This window comes from Varroa jacobsoni, unplaced genomic scaffold (genome assembly GCF_002532875.2).
Source record: "Varroa jacobsoni isolate VJ856 unplaced genomic scaffold, vjacob_1.0 scaffold_718, whole genome shotgun sequence".
NCBI classification, from domain to species: Eukaryota; Metazoa; Arthropoda; class Arachnida; order Mesostigmata; family Varroidae; genus Varroa; species Varroa jacobsoni.
The window spans coordinates 193,938-216,164 of record NW_019213620.1 but is presented as its reverse complement, the minus strand read 5'-3'; the positions used below and the strand labels follow the sequence as shown (position 1 = coordinate 216,164).

The 22,227-nt window shown below is 42.4% G+C and overlaps 1 protein-coding gene across 1 annotated transcript in view; it reads right to left on the bottom strand.

Annotated features, from left to right (window-relative positions):
* LOC111262971 (gamma-aminobutyric acid type B receptor subunit 2) overlaps positions 1-22,227 on the bottom strand; it is a 100,828-nt gene that overhangs the window by 5,417 nt on the left and 73,184 nt on the right. The window contains exons 2-18 of the mRNA XM_086969390.1: positions 18,845-18,982; positions 17,226-17,393; positions 16,351-16,458; positions 14,942-15,199; positions 13,381-13,623; positions 13,189-13,249; positions 12,288-12,374; positions 11,557-11,843; positions 10,824-10,931; positions 8,740-8,862; positions 8,293-8,463; positions 7,900-8,058; positions 5,915-6,076; positions 4,044-4,233; positions 3,557-3,671; positions 1,890-2,244; positions 1,200-1,329 (exon numbers count right to left, since the gene is read on the bottom strand). Of these exons, the coding sequence (XP_086825516.1) occupies positions 1,200-1,329; positions 1,890-2,244; positions 3,557-3,671; positions 4,044-4,233; positions 5,915-6,076; positions 7,900-8,058; positions 8,293-8,463; positions 8,740-8,862; positions 10,824-10,931; positions 11,557-11,843; positions 12,288-12,374; positions 13,189-13,249; positions 13,381-13,623; positions 14,942-15,199; positions 16,351-16,458; positions 17,226-17,393; positions 18,845-18,982 (2,863 nt within the window). The remainder of the gene's footprint in view (positions 1-1,199; positions 1,330-1,889; positions 2,245-3,556; positions 3,672-4,043; positions 4,234-5,914; positions 6,077-7,899; positions 8,059-8,292; positions 8,464-8,739; positions 8,863-10,823; positions 10,932-11,556; positions 11,844-12,287; positions 12,375-13,188; positions 13,250-13,380; positions 13,624-14,941; positions 15,200-16,350; positions 16,459-17,225; positions 17,394-18,844; positions 18,983-22,227) is intronic.

Here is a 22,227-nt window from a genome sequence, read left to right as displayed (position 1 = left end):
CTTGAAGATTCTCTCAAACTTTTTTCTCATTTTTTCCCATAGGTGTGTATTATGCTACAATGACAATGTAAATTAGCTGTGTGCTTGATTTGTTGGTTGGTTTGGCGGCCACGGTTGTCTTCTTGTTCCATTGAAACGCCTCCCTGGGAAGTAGTGCGGCCATTATTGGCGCCGTTACGACGTTTCTGTACTAGCACTAGCAAAAATCCATAGTTTCCTTCCTTGAAAGCCGCCTGCACCCGCATTATGCTCAGCAACCTTCGTTATCCCTTTCATAACCGTCGAGTTCGTAGTAGTGAAGCGCCCCCCTCCACGCCTTTAGTCCGTTGCGTAAGAGAATTCGCGAAGTTGCTTTCCAAGTAGGACGGCGTAAGGGTCACTAGATGGGGATGTGGATGCTTAGGGCATGAAAATTAGCTCTGACAAGACTTGAAAGAGAGTGAAAGTCCCAGCGGACAGAGTTAAAACCGCTGCTACCGCTGTTAGGTTCTTGTGTCAAGGGCGGTATGCCCCACACTTACTCGTTTTTTCTATCGGCTTGATTTTCAAGCCGTCCGAAAACCCTCTAAAGCCTCAGAGTGTTCTGCTCCCGTCCGAGATATATCCCCATTCTAATGATAGACGAGACCCAGCGTTCATTTTGTTGTCCTAAACGGAGCTCATCCCAATCGCCTTTAGTGAAAATAAAAGGATATATGAGAATTTGTGGAATGCTTTCGTAATAAAGGAAAGGGGCGCCAGGTAGGAATGGAGCAGATGGGAAATAATTTCTAGTCGGAAAAATTAGGGCATCAATAATTCGACAATGATGGCGACAACGAACAAAAGAAGCGAGAAACTTGGAAGCTCAGTGTACATATATGCCCCAGACCCACTTTATTTTGTATACACTATCTAAAGGTCGCGCCGATTTGACGCGTTTTGCCCTTCATATCTTCAAGTTGAACATGGTACTTCTGTCTCTTGGAAGCGCTAGCCGCAAGCGACAAAGGTATTGCTTTTAATAGAAATAAAAAAAAAGCGAGCCCGTCTCTTCTTCTTTTTCAGGCACTTCTGATGAAGCGATATGCAAATGACTACGTACTCTTCGCGAATCACTGAGCAAGCATATTTAGCTAAGACTAAAATGGCTGAATATGGTTATTATGAAGCCGAAAATGATATTCCGTCTTGTGCATATTAGTACTTGTAGCACCAACCGTTTATACCGCAGTCGATAATGTTGTTAGAGACGACTTTATTGCTGGCAGAAGTGACGCTCTCTACCCCGTAGCTACGATTGCGATAATTCATCTGCGACGAACATATTACACCAACTCCGTAACAGCCCTGAAATTTAAGGGCCGAATGAGTGCGATTAAGGTCGATTTCGTAAACATGCTTACACGTCAGGCAACCATTGTTTTTATTGTGTCCGGGCTGTCAAACCGGCGACGTGCATGGAACTTAAGGTAACTATACTATCATGCAAGATCAACACGTTTAGATCAGCCTAAACTCTTAGGAGGCAATTCAAGTAAGACGTTTATACATTAAGTAATGTTGCAGTATGCATCACTTCAATGTCGTGTTGGCCAAGAGCTTTTCCTCGATTGTTTAAAGTTTAGTTACTAATTAGGCCGCAATGATCTACCTTGATCTATCTACTTCCTATCAAATAGGCTTTCTTTATTTTGTCCGCAACTGAAGCTGTCGAACGGTGCTTACAGGCGACGTTGCGTACGTATATATGTCTACAGTAGTTTGTGGCTAATTTGCGTTCACTCTTTACGCCATTAGTAACTATGTGAACAGATTCCGAAATGTGACTGCATGCGCGTCCATGTGTTTCGTATTAAAGTGCCAGACGCCCACGGGTCTATAATCGAACTGCAATATGTAAAACGAACCTGGCTGTGCGGCCGGTCTTCATGGCCAGTGGGACTGTGGTGTCCCTCATCAATACAATCATCATCGAATTCATCTCGGCCGGTAGCTCCAAGACCGCCACCTGCTGAATGATAGCACACTTGCTGGCTTTGCATCATCTGCTGCACCTCTGAAATCAGCGACAAAGGCCGAAGCGTTTGTGTCGCCTGGAGGCTCGAACCTCCACCGCCCACGTCTCCGCCGCCTCCGCCAGTGGCCACCACTGACTCTACACCAACGTTACTTACGCCAACGTTTCCGCATGCGTTCACTGCGCCCTCAAGTATCGAGGTTGCCACAAGCAGACTGCCCTGAAGCGACGCCATTGAAAGCTTTCTGGAAAAATCAAACAGTATGAGCACCAATATGGCGATAGAACACCCACGAAACGAAACGAAACACACATGAAGCAATACCATATGAATATATAACATACTAATACATAGTATTGTGCTATCTATATAAGCGGTAAACCTGTCCGAAGGAAGATAGTGCTCATGAATGCGTTCAGATATAGTGTTTGCCATTCGTATTTGAAGAACGACACTAGCTTTAATACTAGCAAAGCGAAACGCGAACGATTCAAAGGGCCGAATGCCAACGGATTGAAAGGAGGGAGCTCCCTATAAGAGACCCGAGGTTTCCATCGAATACCAAAGAGCCTAAAAGCCAGGTCAAGAGGCGTAGAACAGGTTTATTCTGCCGCATGGCTGTTTCAATCGAGCCTGCCAAGCTACTTATATTAAGACCCATAACTCAAAGATCAACTCCTAGCGTAGTAATCGTCCATGTTTTTCCAGCTCTTCCGTACTGTAAGATTCAGAGAAAGAAGTTCCATCCAGCGCATCTCAGTTTACTTAACCCCGCTTGGCTCGTAAATACATTAACTTTCGGCCTAAGTCAGCTATAGCCCTTAGGTTATTTGGGCAATGGTGGGCAAGTGGTCATTGCAAAATTTCTACGAATTATTTTTTACGTTACTTCTGCATGTTTCTTCGGCGCACGAGTTATTCAACAACAAGTTACGCTCAAGTTACTGCGCCCGACAGTAATCAGCCTGCCGTTACAACACGGAGAAAAAGAGGAAAGGCGTATATGTACATACGACACACACCGAATGCGACATCTGCGCACACAAGCGCATTGACACTGCGTAATCTCATTTCTGTACAGTGGTTACCGATGTAATTCCAAAAAAAAACCTAGGCTCTCCCTTGTTCAGTGTGGCAATGTCTTCGTTTAGGCGGTGAATTAGCTCAGGAGCACATGGGCCTCCTACCCTTCTTGTGTACTGCAAAAACGGCCACATATCTAGACCCATCATCGCTACTCGATTCCATTTGGACGTATTCTATTCTAGCAAAGTAAACGGGAAGGACATCGACTTTCCCTGTATAACTGACAGACCTAGGCCTGGTTTACGTCAGGAGTGTAACTTAATAAGAAACAGTTATCCAGTTCCGTCCGTAGAGCCGTAATAACATACCATACGGTTCTAGCGGTTAACGTGATCAACACAGCCGCTGCTGCGGTAGCTGCCGCCGCCGCCTCCAACAGCGCTACCATTACCCAGACCTAGATCTCTCCTATTACCAGAAAGCCAAAAGAAAAAGCGAACTTGTTGACATCACCACAACGAATGACGTACCTGCTGTCGGACTTGTGATGATGTACCAGATTGTCGGTATCCTCCGAACTCGATATCACTGAGTCCTGACGATGCGATCGGAAGGCTTGAGACTCTTCTAACCTGGGGTTGTACTCTGTAATGACCGAAACGTATGGATGTAACCAGTTGTTGTGCTTTGCATGACTTCCAGAGTTGAGGCAATGTTCAAACCTGTTACATCAGCTAGAAAAGTCTGTCTCCCACCACAAAACGATATAGCTGAAGCAAAAGGAATCGCTATCATAGTCTTCTATGTATTGAGATATTGGCAAAGTCCTAATTATTTCGAACAAATCTTTTCCTCCCTTCAAAAAAGAAAGCCTTAACGGAAACTGCTTTATTCTAAACGTAAATTTGGTCTAGCAGCAAGACAGAATAGAAACATAGAAAAGATGTTAAATATAATAATAATAATAAAAAACTAAATAAATAAAAAAACATATTAAATTTACATATATTCGCTTACCTTGCGTTGTTGCTTTTTGTGACGTGAAATTATTCTGGGATTGCGAGGGTGAGCTCACTTCAGGTCTTGTACTTATGGGTTTGATTTTGCTGGCACCAGCGTTCGACTCATGGTGCGAATTTGTTATAACAATCTGCACCGGATCTGGTTGATTAAGTTGGGCAACTAACTGCTGAAGCTCCTTGCTTTTCTGCAAATTCAATAGAAAGCCAAGTCTGAGTCCATAGACATAACTATTTCTTAGCAACACCTTAGAAATGTTTAATGACAGAAAGAGTACGATCTGAATGTTCATGCAGGATCCTTATGCTTCTGTATACAATACAGCAGTTCTGTAAGTGTCCTGAATAGGGCGCAAAAATAATATATAGATCTCCAGAAGTTTATTACTCGACGGATCTTTCTTCCATGTTTTTTTCCAAATATTTGTTGTGTGGAAAATTCTGTATGCCCGTGCGTAAGCGCAAAACGCCTTTATTTCTCTTTTGGGCCTAGTCACTTGGGCCAGGCCCATTTACCGGCTTTACCCCTAACAGAGATACTGTCACAATGTACGTCTAAAACCTATAATACATTAGGAACTGTTTTGCCGAATTAATTATAAGTAACAGCTCTTCTGAGAGATGTGGCGGTTTTGTGACTTTTCTCCATTTAAAATTAATGTTTAATTTAATCACGTAAGGCCAACAAATGCATAAAAATGCCAACGATATAATATAGCTCAACGAGGATTTCTTAGTGGAATTCCAAGGTGATCCAAACTGGAAGATCCAGTTGGACCAGACATCATATGAGATAGAATGGATAAAAGCCAGAGATCGAAAATATACTAAGTTAAACATCCGAGTAATATTAAAAGATACAGGAAAAAATCGGACATGGTCTTCGCCGCCCGTAGTGTCCAGGGTTTCTCGATTTATAGCGAAGGCCCCTAAGCATCTATCTCTATAAGAAAGCAACTTGTGTTTCTCTCCTAAAGCAGCTTTATTATAAGCAAGCTTGAAAATTCAAGCCTAGACCCACTCCTCATCGGCTATCTCTTACCCTCAAAAAAGAGTCTCGTGTGCCCTCTAGCAGAGCCTCGATACGTAGCCCTGGCTGTTTCTTACTCAATGTTCATACTTATTTTTTTAAACTTCGAATTTTCATTTTAGATCGGTTCATTGCAAAGATATCGATGTTCAAAACATAATTTATCACTCATAACAGCGTGGATATTTCAGTGTATACAAACATAAGTGTGTTTAGCGTTCGATACGATCGTAACAAACGTTCTGACAAAACAGATATGTGACTACGCTTACTTGTCAAAGCATTTGATTACGGTTACGGTTATCGTTCTATTATGTCGTTTAAAAACAAAGCCACCTATAGCAGTTGTTCTTAATTTTCAGTTTCAGATCTTTCTATTCTTTTGTGTGATATGAAATCTAAAAATAATTTTCAAATTCCTTTCATTTTTAAAAGATACAGGGTAATATGAATAGGTGCGCTTTGACTAAGACCGTTCAGAATGATCTCACGATATCGAGGGAAAAAACTAAAACATACTAAAGTGTGAAAAATGGGAAAGGGGGATAGAAGCAGACTTCTATTGTAAAAATTACATCACTAAGAGCTAAAAACAAAGCGAACTACAGAAAGCTAGATAAAAATAATTTACAAATTACAGAGAAAAGGTAAAAATTGAAATAGCAAAATACGATGCTCTCATCTCAATAGCAGATTAAAAAAGGATCATGAAGTTGTTTATTTAAACTATGAAGCAAAGTAAAAGTAATGTAAAGCCCGCGTCCTAATATATAAGAGCTGTAAGTTTCGACAAACTGACAACGAAGAAAATGTCAAGCTCTGCGATAGCTACTACTGACCTCTTCAAGGCGCGTCCTGCAGCGCATGTTGTCATCCTGCAGTTGCTTGATCCGGTTTGCGTTGGTGTCCTCATCGGAATCCCTCCTCGATTTCTTTAACGGCTTCAGGGTGGCCCGAACGCGCTGCTCGCCGGCTGCCGGATTACGCCGAAGCTCTACCAACTGGAATAAGGCAGATTGAATTCGCGGAATAGGAAGGATTTAATACGCAACGATTTCAGTGAGAGGTTCACAAGGATCATCGACCTGCACTATCCCAGGTACGAATTCGACCACCCGACTGAGTAAACCTTAGTGGCAGGTAAAGACAATTCTAGGAAATAAGCGAATTGTACCAAATGAAAGTTTATCTGTTGGAATTAAAGCGAATTCTCTTTGAAGTAGACAAATGGATAGGTCGTATTGAACGAAGGTGCACGTGTGATTTTTGTCTTGCTTTTACATGAGGGAATTTACGTCGTTCATTTATATTATTGCCCTATCAAAGGTTATTTAAATACTACCTGAATTAAGTGTAAATATCAAGTCAGTGTAGATCAGTTTGTTTTATACAGATGAAGATCTGTTTATTCGCAGTATTTCGTCAGGGCGGAAAAACGGCTTAGAGATTGTATCGTGATAGAATTATTTAACGCTGTCACAAATTGGATTTAAGATTGTAATGTAAAAAAATGTTCCCTTCTCCATACACGTACATATAGCTGCTATACATTCTTTTGTATCCAAGGTTATTAGGCAACTCCTATCGCACCACCTCAATCGTGATAAACTAATTTATAAACTGTAAATTCCAAAATTAATAAAGTAAAAAAGTAGAAGTAGAAAGATCTATGAACAAAGCAGCCACATATATCGTTGTTCGAATGCCGTCTCTTATTATTACAAGATATGGACAATTTTGTTACTCGAAATTGGCACTACGTGTTATAGTTCGTTCTTTGTACGTTTCTCACTCCCGTGAAAAGCTTCTTAACCCGTTAATAATAGATACATAACGGCTTTTGCCTGATAGATACACTACGATGACATAAAATCTCTCCTTTTCAGAAGGCTATTGTCATCTTCCAATTGCTTATGCCATAACGTAGTGCAGTTTACCTTCAGTCCTATCCTCTGCTGCACGCTACAATCGTGGTAGACCTTGTAGCTTTGCAAATATCAAAACATTGTCTAAGAATTGCCCTTAGGCTCAGACTAAAAATGAGTTAGGATTCTTGGGGTATATTTTAAGATATTCCTTTTTCTGTTCCTCTAGATTGATACATGACATTGTCCCTCAGAGAAAAAGCCGGGGCATTCCTAAAGGCAGGAAGGGTTGTCTAGAGCTAAACTTTGTTGTGACATCCAGCGCTCCTTAGTTTTAAGGGGGCCAAAATCCTTCATCGAGGTATCGCAAGTGAATGTTTTATTAGATTGTAATAGACCCCGTGTGGGAAAATGCCTCTAAAGAATTACACTTGAATGATAAGATGAAGCTTTTTGAAGCTGATCCCCAAGCTATCTTCTCAAGAGTGGAAACAGAGATCGCGCTGGACTTATGTGGCTGTTTTTGAATAGTTCTACTAGGGGAAAATAAGTCTAACGTTAGCCAGGGCACATAATACATAGAATATTATTTAACAAGATTTTCACCGTTCACCAAAAAAGCTAAGTTTCAGAAATTACCTGCCGACTTGCGACAACAAACTACACTCAATAGATCCACCCTATTGCGTGAACAATCTCAAAGTGCTTCTACGAACTAAATCCGTCAAGGTATATCAAAATCAATCCTGATAACCGCAACCTTAAACACCCGACGGAAAAATGAACTGTATTTATAAAAAAATTTACGTGAACTTCATTACCAAAATGTTGGCGATTACGCTTGTATTTCCACGAGCAAACGGGACGATGCCATGTACTTCCGAGTGTGCTTATTTATCACACTAGTTTTAATTACTCGCAATGTTTCCTTCCAGCGTAATACGTGTTTGAGAGCTTACCTTGGGAACAAACACTAGACACAGAGTAGTCGTGGAACAGAATATAATGAACACCGATATGATGATAAAGGCAGCATCTTGATGATCTCTCAGCACAAACGATATCGCCGCTCCGATGGAACACATGATCACCACGTTGTACACGCTCATACCCACATACTAACAGAAGTGCAAAGGTAGACAAACAGCTATTACGTATATAACATGGACGAGAAAGCACCTAATTAGCTTCACAGCCTCGCACTAGACAAGCTCGAAAAATGACCTGGGTTTCTGTCAGCAAATCCATAATTAATAACATATTTTTTTTTAAAGCCTTGTTTTTAAGGGCTCTCAGCAAGTATCTAGCGGAACTCATTTCTTTGTCTATTCGGACAAGTGCATTCAGCATACCTTCGAGTCATTTAGGGCTGGTATAGAGACGTGTCTAGTCTCCCATGCGAGAAAACAGCCAAAGATCATTAGAAGACCCTTGTATCCGTACACAATACCCAGAAAGATAGTCATGTGCTCGCTTTGACAATACTCCATTTCGGGAACTACCGCGATGTCGTCATCTGACGTCTGTAGTGACAAACGAAAAAAAGCGGCGTCTCTGTCAAGTCTGAGCAACCTCATATGGCCGTAACTCGAATAGAGACAACGAGACCGAGTAGAGCCGAATAGGTGGGAAAGTAACTCGCATCAAGTTACCTTTTCACTGCACCACTTAAGCAACTATAGCTATATATCTTATAAGTATCTAAAATTAAAATCTATTTTATGTTATCGTAGTAAATGCATGTACTCTAGTGAAGTAGTTGCTTTCTTCGAAATAGCACCATTGACAGTGTAACTCACCACGGCATCCCCTCGCTTAACTTCTCGATAGAACGGATCGACAACTTGCCATGTAGTTAAAATTATGATATCTAACAAAAGGAATACGCCAACGACCATAAACAGTTTATAGTCCTTGATCACCTGAAACAAGTGAATAAAAGTTGATATCACTACTAGTAGTAGTAGTAATCGTCTATCAGAACGCCAAAACATCATAAAATGAATGATGTTTTGGCGTTCTAATACGATTACCTTTTGCTTCGCCTTATTTGTTTTGTGGCCTTTGTAGCGCTTGAATTCTATAATCAAAATTCCGTTTCTACAGTAAGACGCAATAATAAAATAGATTTTTAGCGTCAGCGTCATCCTCGGGAGGGTTGCTAAATTCTGACTGTTCTGGTAATCGCTTAGTTCGTCAAGATGAGAAGGTCGAAACAGACCGGAAAGGTGGAACGCGCAATGCCAGTAGATTATAGGCTGTGGGATTATATCAGAGGAATGACGCTTGCCTAACACGGAGAGGCAGAAATGTCTATCTTACTAATGTCATGATTGATGACGATGTCGGTGAAACTGATGATATTGAAGATTATGTTGAAGGCGATGGAAACTATCGGTACGTATGTAAGGAGAAGCGGAAAGGAGGACCAAAGTCGTAAGCCAAAAGTTCGGGTACTTCAACCAAGGGGTGAGAAGTAGGATGGGATAGGAACCAAAAGGCACATGCATGAAAAGAGCGCTAGACGAGTAAAGGGAATTATAGAAAGAAAAAACTGCTCAGAAACGCAAAATCTCACAGCTGGTGGATTGATTTCCTTCGCGGGTTTTTACCAAAAAGACTACTCGGTAACTCGCTTCTGAAATTCCACTGCCGAGCTTTGTCTCTGCTCCGTCAACAACTGTTGCACTAGAACACCTTAGGGACCTCGAGTGTGACGGAAGTAAAACCGGAACGATAAGGAGCAACTAGGGCCTTAAATGGCTCGGGGCAAAACGAAACGAGAAGAGAGTGGGGTGAGAAGGACGTGAAAGGACGGAAGTCTACTGAAGAATAAAAAATGTACAGGGGAATACGAGAAAAACATCAGTAGGTAGTTCCGTTGGTCATTTATGGAAACATGGAGATAATAATGGTATCTCTAATTGTACAAAGCAGTGAGTCTCTTTTTCCAATCTGCACGTTTTTCATCTGCCAGACTCTTGCCAAATCTTTGTCTCGCTCTCTTTGTCTTGGGCAAAATACATGAGGTCTTTCTGTTTCGGCCTTCGTCTGCACACACAGGCAAAACCAGACGTACAGATACGCAGACACGTACATGTACGTGCGGTACACAGTGTTCACACGGAGCTGGCATAGGGGCCTGGACGTTCCATGCCAGCGCGTAACTTCTGCGCACGCATTTTCGGGTCAGCTCGTGGATGGGAAGGTGGTATTCATGTTTTTCTAGCTCTAATACTGCGTAGACGCACTCACATTCAAAGAAAAATGACATACAGCGTTTGCCCGGCCTACGTAAAATTGCTCATTTCGATTTATGTTGCTCTTAAAAGAAATCTTTTCTCTAGCTAACCCTCAGCGGTCTTGTATATGGCAGATTTCGATACCACTTTTTTCTAGCATTGCTAGAAGCATGTATCAGGACAAAGTCGAAATGCGAACGATGTGAAAGTATTAAGTAGAAGGGATGACTATATTCATCATATTTCATAATCCTCGTTTTACACAAATAAGGTGTGGCTACGGCAACATTTCTAATCTAGATTTACGTCTATGTTTCTTAGGTTAGTAGGCAGCTACGTTACATACGTACATTAGTTAGATTGTTCTATTTTACAATCGATTTTTCTAATTTGATAATATGTACAGGGTTTTCGTGCAGGTGCCGCATCTAGAATTTCTTAGGGACTGCCTTTACCTTTCTAGCTCACAAAACTTCTGTTAAGCAATGTTTGCAGATAAATTAGTTGTTTAATGAACTCAACTAACCAATAGCCGAAAGTAATTAGTCTGCTAAGCTCATGAAACCGTGGTTAAGCGACATACAACAATACGATAGTCAAAGTTGAATATAAATGATACTAGTTAATTTGAAATAACTTACTTTCTTGTTGAGTTTGATGTTGGTAAAAATAGCGTGCACCCTCCACGTTTTGCTAAACATTGCACCGAACGCCAACGTGAACCCGGACATGAGCACCCACGCTCGTGCCTACAGACAGAACGGAAAGTACACCAAGATCTTGAGCTAGCGTTCGAAACTGTGATGGATCCGTTCAATTTTAGCTCGTAGCCTCCCAACGCACTCAAAAATCCTCCGACGATTTTCCTATACAACCAATTCATCTTGCGATGCATCAAACACGATATACTATACTTGGATCGAAGATGAATCAAATGTGTAGCTTGAGAAAAGTTTATCTCGAAAACCCAATTAGTATTCAACTTTTAATGGGGATTAATTGAGGCATTATACTCTCTGTTAAGTTAAACTGGGCTCAAACAACTGCACCGCTGTGAACGGAATCTGTCATTTAGTTAACCTATTACCATTCAAGCTAATGGACTACGCTCTCGTTTAACTTCTGATAACTTCTCATACTTTCTACGGCTGCCATATATACATATGTATGTGTACATACGGCCGAACTGCATGAAAAGGAAATAGAAAATTAAATGCCTTTGTCTTTTTTATATTGCACCCTCGATTGCTACGGCAACCTCTCACCCTAATATAAGACCAAGAAATATAGCGGTGATTTAATTAGGACCTTAGATAGATATATACCGCAGTCAGTACGCTAGACAGTCAGTCGTTAAATACTCTAAATACTTACTGCACAGATGTAGGGAAAATGGTCGATAGACATGAAGCCTGAGTCCATGCCGAGCAAAATGACCGAGGTGTACGTCAGCATACAGCCCACGATGATTAGGTTGTTGAGGTAAGGGCTGCTCATCTTGATATAGCGCTGGTTGCGGAAGCGGATATTGATCGCAAGAAAAACAGTGGCCAGGCAAATGCCAACGATGCACGTCACGCTGACGGCTGCATACATTGTTGGATTAACACGTGTTCGTTCAACCACCTCCTGCGAGCGATCCTTTGGAGGGGCCCTACCCTCTGAAATTCGATGTGACCAGTAACAAAATTACAGCATCAACTATTCGATACATTCGGGTAATTTTATCGTCGAAGAGAACTGAGCTGTTTTAGTGAGTTAGAAAGGAACGCTGATCTACCCACCTGGAAGAGTTTTCGTGAACGGTGCAGCAGCCTCTAGTGGTGGCTCTTTTTGCTATCATCAGCTTCCATACGGGATAGCTTAAGGACGTACCGACCGTTTTTGGCAAGTGAGTGTCTAAGTAGTGTAAAAGAAATGTTGCTAAAGACCGCTGACCCATTCATCGGAGCACTTGTGATCCGTTATTACCTTACCACTCCGATCGAGTTTCTGTTTCGCCTTCTGTATTGGGTCCACCCATCCATGCTCCGTCGAAATTCCCTGCCCCCTAGAGATAATCCCGACCTCCAGAAGCTGAGCAGTAAAATGGTGTACCCACTTACCTCGCCACAGGATGGGCTGTCCTTTATTAAGGTCGAGTCGCTCCTCGAGACAATCGAACTCTCCGATTTTAACTTCTCCTCGACCTTCTGTGAGTTCAAGAAGTTAGTAGCAGTGTGGTAATCGACAGCAGAACATCCACAGGATAATATGATGCGTTACAGACAAAGGAATAATTATAAAGTACTTAACATGGAACCAGAACTTCATTATTTTTCATTACCATTACCACAGTACAAGGTAAATAGAAGTTACCACGTTAGATTACTTACGAAGCGTTTACAAACGTAACCGTAGTTGCGTCAAGCCAATTGTCTCATTAAGTGTTGTCTGTGCTTGTTTTCGTTCTTAGAAAAATTTAATAACCGCTCGGGGGGGTCTCTCCAGTTTTAACTGTCCTTTTAAAAGAAAGCGTTCTGTTGGGATAAATAAACTACATCAACGGAAAGGCTAAACATTTTCAGCAAAAAACTTTGTCAGTACAATGGAATTCATGCTAGGCGCCATTTAGGGTGACTATTTTACAATTTGTCTTTTACCAGCAGTTAGTAAGTGGCTCGGCATAAACGAACGCGGCTAACTATCATCGTTTTTATTCATCCGCGATCGATCATAATAAGCATAGAGTTGCTAATCTCTATCAAATTCAAGCTGTGTATTATGCCTAAATTTAGAGGTTCAAAGAATCAAAAGTTTAAGTATCAAGTGAACCTATTCCCGAAACCTGAGGGGTTCTGGCTATTTCCGCCTACACTCAACAACAATCTAGTAAAATAACTTCCATCCGCGTATCAAGATCGGAATAGATTCATTTCTACATAATCTACGCGCTGTGCATCCATCCAGCTTTAAATTCTAGAAAAAAAAACGTAATAAATTCGATCGCTTCTAATTGGTACTCACTTTGAAATTGTTTGATCAACACTTGACCTTTTCGCTCATTCTTGAAAAATCGTACTGGGCCCTGCAAATATAAAAAGGTACACAAAACTTAGCATTAATACTGATTTGCTTTGAACGTGAATCTTCCTGTTTCAATCAATAGCAGTACCTGTCTGCAGGGATAATCACATACAGAAAAAGAATACTGTTTACCGTTACGCCAGTAAAGTCGGTCTCATTAAGAGCTTCTCGAAAGAGCCGACCCCAAGTATTATTTCGGTATTGGAAATCCGTCACTTTTGTCGAACTTCCAGGCGTCTCCTGAGCGCGGAGTTTATTGATGACATTATGTACCGCTAATGCTAGAGTCCAGATGCCGTCGTACGCATATCCATGGAAGCGACTATACTCCTTGTTACGTAACTTGTTGTACTGCGCTTCGTACTCGCTAGGCGTCTGTAAAGTAATCGAGCAAACATAAATACGTCGAAAAGGTAAACCTTTCCCGTTTTTCACGATGAGGACCTGAGTTACAAAGACTGCCCCACTTAACTGTTCATCCCTTTGAGCCTACATGGACATACGCCAATATGTTGACATGTCTGCACTACTTTGTTCGACTCGCTATGTGCACACAATTCCCGCTTCTAGAAAACTTGGTGTTATTAAGTAAGTTGCATAACTAATATTAAGAGTTATTTTTAGCATGGCGCCTTTTATGCAGATATATGTGACTAAACGTGCATAAGCTTTATGAACGTTTTAGAACACACCCTAGAAGGATTACAGCGAAATAGCTCATTGAAGCATCGTTGCTGAAGAAATTTACACGATGAGTCTAACTAGTGAACATCAGTTCTTTCATCTTTTTGTCAATTTAGAAAGAATTTAATGTATGGGTTTTTATAATGCATGGCTGGTTTTTCAATAAAACTTCGCAGCCTAATAGGTATTCTCAGATAGATAGGTCAATAGCATAGATCATGCTTCAAAAAATTGTTATAAATGTCTAATGAAGCATTTGATGACGACTGGCTTGCCAATCAACTGACAAAGGCAAGCGTCGGAGAACGGGGCACTGGCAAAAAAGAAAAAGCGTAATGGATGGAACACGAACTTCTGCGGGGTCAATAGATATATTCACAGTTGTAGTTCACAGGAGTATTCGATCATATGATGTAGCCAGCTGGGCTTCGATTGAGAGTCTAGTCTCCACCAAGCTGTGGCTGTAGCTAAGTGTCTACTAGACCTTCTAGAGCGACTCGGTATGAATAGCCTTCCGGAGTTCGTTTGCTGGCAGCCAGGCTTATTCATCTTTATACATAAAGTTTGTCGACACTAAAGGCTCGTGACCTTCGAGTCGGAGTTCGCCAATGAGAGAGCACCCGTATAACAAATCGACCAGGATCTATTCACTTTTCTTAAAATAATAAAGGCTGGATAACGATAGCCACCCCGCCTCAGCGATAATGTTGAAAAAACTTTATGTAACATCAACGACAGCGGTAACATGAAAAATAGATTTCTGTACTCTCCAGCGTTTTATGTATGCATATATGGGCATATCGGTCGTTAACCCAGACGGTGTACTTAGATTGCAACGACTTTTTAAATTGATTCCATCTGTTCGATAGCATAATACCCCAACCATTAACAGACTTCGTGGAAATTTTCTGACTATAGCTGCTCTAAAAGCGTTGCTTTGTCTCCTTTAATTAATTATCATATAATTTCTTAAAAAATCTTGCTTTTACTAAGCAAAGCCGATACTCACCCATCCTGAGACGGTGATATTTTCATTGGTGCTAAGCGGTAGAAGATCAAGTCCTATATATCCGTGGATGGCCTCCTCGAGCTCTTCGGGGGTACAAGATACATCAGCCTGAGGGACCTCCCACCAGTTCGATCGGTACATTGCTGCAATTATCCACTGGTACTTCCGGCCAAACATTTTCGCTCGATAAGCAGAGCAGAACACTTTGCGAGCCCACTCCTCGTCAAAATTACCCAAAATGATCCGCACATCTATTTCCTGAACATGAAATGCAGTCAACCCCAGCGAATATATTTTTTCAGAAACAAAGGTAGGATTAAACGCAATTAAGTGACAAGCTTACCAGTAAGTGTTTGTTTACTAGAAAATAAGTGCCTGGCTCTTTAATTTTCTTAATTTGACTAGCTGGGAAAAAACTAACAGACCTAAAAAAAGGAAGGCATTTTAAAGAGTCTTGGCGCCTAATTGAACAACATTTCCAGTTACGGACAGCCGACTATTTTAAGCAGATGTCATCGTGGCTTATTCACAAATAAAAGCGTGAAAGGGAGGTAGGAGTAGCTTAAATCTTCGGGAAGCTATTGCAGAGCCGAGTAGAGAGGCTGTTCAAAGCTCAAATTGTCTCATGGCTTCATTTCCAGGTGACCCAGTAAACAACAGTGGAGACCTGAAGCTCTTCACTGGCACGCTAATAGTCCAGTTTGATCGTGGAAACCATCATAGAGAAAGATAGCTAGTACTGTTTCGAAACATAGAAGCCTTATACTCCATAGGAATAGACCATGAGTGCCTTTGCAGGACTTCATCGAGTCGAGAAATCTCATAATGATCCGTCATTTTACGGAAAGTTTATACTCATGCACTGACACGCGTAAACAGCTTTTAGCAATGGCGGAGTGGTGCTGTTATTGCAACGTAAGTTGGAGATTCTGTTTCCGCTTTCGGCACGACCCCTAGGCTCTGTCTGCGGAGTAAATTGTCTAGTTTGATAAGGTATACTGAAAAATTCTAGGATAACTTAAGTAACCTGACTGGACCGCAACGAATGAGTCTTCGCTCGTCCTAGGTCCCCGCATTCTCACACAATGCACCTGCCTATCTACATAGCTTTTCGCCTGCCCGGAGTACTGTTAGGTGGCAATAGGAGGAAGTAGGAAGTGTGCAGACCGACAGCGGCTGCCACATAGGCTGAACATGTGGCATACCTGGAAATGCATTCTGTAATCTATAATCGCATTTACAATTAAAGGGCAGATCTCAACCGTCAGTCGAAGTAACAGCTAGGGGTACACTAATACTTATGCAAGTGGGATAAGGTAACAACTTTGTTACAAGTTCAACCTACACAAAATGATCATTTCATTCGTTTAATAGAAATAAAGCACACTGGAAATGGCCAGTTAACTTACCCTGAGTTTATTCAGCTCATCTGTTATATCGTCCCCCTCACCAATGCCCTCGATCTGGACAATAGTAATCTTCTCTTTATCGAGTTCTGTGTGGAGGCTATTTTGAGGCTGGAAATGATAATTTATAAACGTTCAATATGCAATCCACCCGATTCAGGCGTAGATCAGATTACTGAAGGCAGCAATATCTGACTAATGACCACTTAATGAATTACCTTATATGTGTTTAGTTAAGCTCGCTAGCTCAGGCTCCGTTGCCTGCGCTGGCTAACGTCCACTTCCGCGCAAATGGCAGGGAAGGCTTCGATAAAACCACTGTACTACGCACATCAATAGTGGCAAAGAAAACGGGCTAGGCCGTTTCTAATTTTATTAATAGTTTAGCTAATCATTTAAACGTCTCGCACACACATGAGGGCTCAAGTCTACCTAGTTGTTTTTATGTTCGACTAAGCGCCCGATACACCGTTTACACTAGTACGGTGTCTGACTTCACGGCGATTGTTTGCCTTAGATCGTATATTAGGAAGAAGCTACTTCATTTTTAAAGCGAGTTTCCATTAAACATACATAATCATCCAATTGGCATACGGTAATGTTTAATATACTTCGGTCATACTTCGAGAACATTATATCAAAGATGATGTTCACCAGACGTGGAAAGTTCAGGTGCAATCCTTAAATGATGTACATTGAACTGTTTCTAATATAAGGGTCTTCTTAAAACCGATACAGCCGTCCTAGTGGGTAGTGATGGCTGCGACTTGGTCGACGATACATGCTATTTTACGGCTCAACATTGCGTTTTTCAAATGTTTTGTCTAGGTATCTTATTTAACTGCGTATCTCAAAGGGACTTTAGTTTTTCTACGTACCAGCGAGTGACGGGGATCAGTTTGGTAGAGCGACCCGACGCGAGTCCAGTTGAAGTGCTTGAGCAATGATACCATTGCTGGGTTGAAGGCCGCTTCGCTCGGTACGACGCGAAAGAAGTTCGGATAATTCTCATCTGAATACATCGGATGCGTATCGGCGTACGACAGCTGCAATGCAAACGCAACCATCCATTTGAAATTTAGCTAAAAAGTCAACAAGAGAAGCAGATAGGATGATGCTTCTATGTAGACATTGTTCATGTATTATGTGCAGAAGATGACGATGTTCCTTCGACTTGCTGTCGTTTTCCCGTTGCCAACCCCCTTAACATTCAGTGGTTGCAAGTACATTATATTGTGCTTCCAGATTTGCTTGCCTGTGGAACCGGGTTTGACCGGGTTCTAGCCTAAAGGAGATCATAGATGCGGATGGGAACCCCGCCAGAACAGAGATAGTGCGATGGGAAATCTTTGAGTCAGTACGCTCGGCCGGAGATTCAGATCATGTTATTCGCATTCGTAACCCTCGTGATTCCGTTTTTAGTGTAACGTGAGGCAGAGCTTGCAGCTGGGCCCGCGTACGGTAACGTACGGCAAAGCGGAGGGCCGACATAACACTAGCGCTATTCTGCGGTATTGGAAGACGAGCGGACCTTGGACTGACTGCCGATATGGAACAGCTGACAGTGGGTCCAGCAGATAGGCGCAAGTACAACCAGCCAAGAAAGAAAGAAAAGGAGCAGGAAAGAGCGTGGGAGCTATGTGACGCGTCAACCACATCACTGCTCTGCTTCAACGAGGCATATGAGGATACTGTGAAGGCAACTGTTGTTTCCTCATCTTCACCCGAACATAGCCAAAGTTCGTACAACACCTAACAGCTCTGCAAGCGACTGTCGGAAGAGATCATCTACCTTCTCCCCATTCGCTTTCTGCCATCATCACCAGTGTGACCACCACTGCTGTCAACCCAAGATAGATAGATCTTTGCTACATTACATTTTCTACACAACCTAATTCCAGCCCAAGCAATCTCACCTAAGATGTGCCTTCGTTTGATGTCGAGCTTCTGCACTCAGCTTGTTGTGCGACATGGAAAAATGCACCTTCATGTACAAAATTCGAAACAGAGGCTTACCGATACAGCACTTCGATATAAGAAATCTATTAGAGGAAAACGGTTAAATGGCTGGTTGTATTGCCAGTTCTAGTAAAAGTGCCGTTATTATTACGCTTAACACAACCTCTACGTCTGTTGTTGCTATTGAGATTATTACTGAGGGTATCCAAACATAGATATTCAAACATACCCATAGATCTTAAACCGTGTAACCAGGTAACCAAATCTATTCTAGTTTATGATCACCCATTATTACTACTACTGCAGTGTAATTTATCAAAAGCAATAGTCGCCATTTTCTTCCTTAGGTAATACAGTGACAGACTGAGGATCCAGACGTTGTTTTTGAAAAAAAAACAATCGCATGTGGAGTGATGTTTTGACTACAACGACTTTGATATGTGATTGCTCTTGAGTAAATTTTTACTTGACATATTTTCAATATCTTCTCAAATATACTGCTGTTGAAGCTTAGCAGAACTAAAGGGCTTGGCCTTACCTGTATAAGTTCAAAGAACTGAGACGCTTTAGCGATGGGGTCCGTCACAGCGTTGCATGCTGCTCCAAAGAGTGCTAACTTCTTTGGATGGCTGTGAACCATATCGAAGAACGACTTCATACCGACGGCGGGATCACACTGAAATCACACAAGGAACAAACCCATAATGCACAAGTCGTTGTTAGATTTGAACGAATCATATTAGATCAGGAAGCTGCTGAATCAAAACGGGCGTTGAAGAAGTGGTTTAGGAGTCCACACGTTGTCTCGTTTCCGGCTGACTGAAAAGCTGGTATCTCACGGGCTCCTCTGCATTTTACCATGAGGCAGCCTGTCCCAATGCAGGACATGAACTGGCCTGCCAGCATGTATGCTTTAGATGGCTGTAGAAACGACTCGGATGAGTATTTTTTTCAATCTGTTCCCGACTGCTTCCCCCTATTACTTGCACCATTTACAAGCGTTTTTCAGCCTGGCCCCGCCTTGTTTTCTACCCCTTTCCTATTAAGTTTCCCAACTGCTCGGTATCTCCTGCCGGACCGTGCCGCGCGTAACTGAGCGGAGTTACAGCCTTGCTATCCTTGTGCTGCCTGGACCTTATCATTTTTTTACGTCCAGCGACCACTTCATGTTCATGAGGCAGCTTCCGTCGACACCCTGCGTATGCAGTCATTCGTAGACTGTTGTAGTAAACCTCCTTCACCCCGGAAGTAAATTCAACTCACTCAAACTGTGAAATAGTCTGTTTTGTCGGACGGCGTTAACATCATCACCTAATAAATGCAGACATACGCGATCTTTCCGGAGTCAGCTCGTCGACTAACCAACCTCGGCCAGCTTCTTCCTCGGACCCACAACTAATTTCAACCGCCAGTCTCGTGCCAAACGTGATCACATAATGGCCTGCCCCATATTCGCCGCACGTAAAAGCGCGGTTGGCTTCTATTTTGGTTGCTAAAGCACTGAGAAGGCGTTGTATATATGAAGCAAATGAAATGGCGAATTACCTATGCCTGTAACACTGTTACGCCGTGACGTTATGTTATAAAAAAACATTTAATGCTGTCATTTGTTTAAAAGCAATAAATACAATTGCCGCACTTTCTGGCGTATTTCTTTTCGCTGCTGTATAGGACCAGTAATTTAGTATTGCACATGTCGTCGCGGTCCCTTTTACTAATGCAAAAAAATTGGATGCACCTCCCACCAAGGTCGGATAGGCTTTGTGTGGCTCCTTGGCTCATATGTGAGAATTTAATTAGGCTAATATTTGCCATCGAGATGTACAATTACTTCAACTAGTGCTAGCTCTGAAAAAGGTACCAACTAATTAGTAAGCACTCAAGTCTATTAAGCAACAGTAAAAATTATTCCTTCATTATTATTGCTACGACGGTGCAATCACCTTCGTCGTCTCCGATCGAGCCACCGGCTATCAAGCAGGCTGATAAAGTAGGTCGGGTAAGATCAGAAAGATCTTCCAGTCACTCTCTCGTATTCGATCAGTGCTTTTTGCCTTGGTCTGTTCATACTGAGGTAGCGGTATAAAGGACAGTCATCAGCAGCGATCGAGGGGTGTTGGAAGCTCAATAAGGGTGACAAGTGTGCATAACAAGGCTAGTTGTGGAAGTATAAGCACCTGCAAAAGGAGGTTCAGGCCGCGGCATTTTATCTTTTCTGTCTCAGTCTTTTTCCGTCCTCCGTCTCCCTCCCTTGTGACGCCATTTCCCTGCAACTAGCTTCTCACGACCGCTCTGTCATTAGCAAGCATCCACATTAGAACTGTTAAGTCATTTGCGGCTACCGCGGGATTGGCTGGTGAACGCTGCGCTGGCGGTCAACGGATAGACCATTCCTTTCGCCGTTCGTATTTTGTTACTGGTACTAAGTAACTGGCAAAAGCCTAGCAGGAATAAGGAGACACGATGCGAATAATAGGCGCACAGCTAAGCTGCAGAAACCGACGGAGAGCCGGAAGAAGAGCTATAGAACAGTGGAGAGCATAACGGTACACTGAACAATGGCCGAAACCCACAGTGAGCGACTAGCCCCACTTGTTCACCAGATCCACTTATTCATACCCCCCCCAGCCTAGCTCTTTCCCATGTCTTTATTTTGCTCTTGGTCCTTAGTTCCTCCGAGCTGCGTCGCTGGTCTTCCCCAGTCTTTTTTCGATTCACATGGCTACCAGCGTCATTGCCTCGTCATCCGTCCCTCTTTAGTCATTACTGCAGTAAGCTGCACATAGTTTCTCTTATCCCCTTCTGTTCTTCTTCCTTTCGTCGTGCTTCTCTACTTTTTGCGTACTTATTGTCTTGTTTTGAACGTCGCACAATGTTTGCCTACCTGCCTGCCTGCCGAAGGGCCGTTCAGCCAGCTACTGAACCGAATATGTCGCCTTCGCCTATTTTTATACCTTATGCGTTCCACTTCTTGTTTCCTTTGCTTAGATTGAGCTCAAGTCATCCCTTTTTTTGTCGTCATCTCACACAGGTTCTCAAAGACGCAGAACATTCATAAGCCAACTCACTATCAACAGCATCGCAATTGTTATCATCATCGCCGTCTACAGCGTTCCTTTCTTAGTCGCTCGAAGTTAGCTTGAGCTGCCTTTTCCTGTCAGGCTCACTCTCCAGGCTCCGAAAGCTCAGTTCGGCATTCGATGCAGGGAGGACCGTCAGCCTGGTAGCAAAGCCCTAGTTCATATCCTTAATGCCTACTTTAATCTATGTATCCATTTCTCCTCTACACTTCTTCGTACCCCATGAGCCAAGTTGAGCCGCGCCTAGTCCAGGCCAAAGTCTGATCTAACCAGGCTGAATAATGATAATGCACAAAAATCAAGCTTGTCAACCAGTCGAGGCGTAGTAGTATGTATGTACACAGATTGTAATTACTTGGTCCCTTAGCGGCACCCTTATAACATTGGTAACACCAAGACTAGCCACAGTAAATGTCGGTAGTCTTATCAACAAGACGCCGTTTACCTTAACGTTGCCGTGAATAGAGCACCCCGATAACCGTGTGCGGAGTGGTTAAACGTTTACAGCAACAGAATTATCATTGAGGTTATTAATAACAGTTATTATTGCGTATTATTGAACAGCAGAGGACAGTGACTATCGCTTAACTAGATAACTACGTTAAGTTCGATAAATTCGTTTGGTTTTGATTAGACTTCAGGCAGTTGCCTGCGAAACAATACGCTCCATTGTCTGCCAGGCAACAGCAGCTCGTTGAATAGGCCTGTTTCTCGCTATTCGGGCGGTCTTTGTTGCCCAGTAGAATAACAAGGACGGTCAGTAGTATTTTTAGGAATACCTATCTCGTCTGTACAGTGACGAGGGCTTTGCAATGAAGCTAGCATTAAGCAGTGAGTGAGA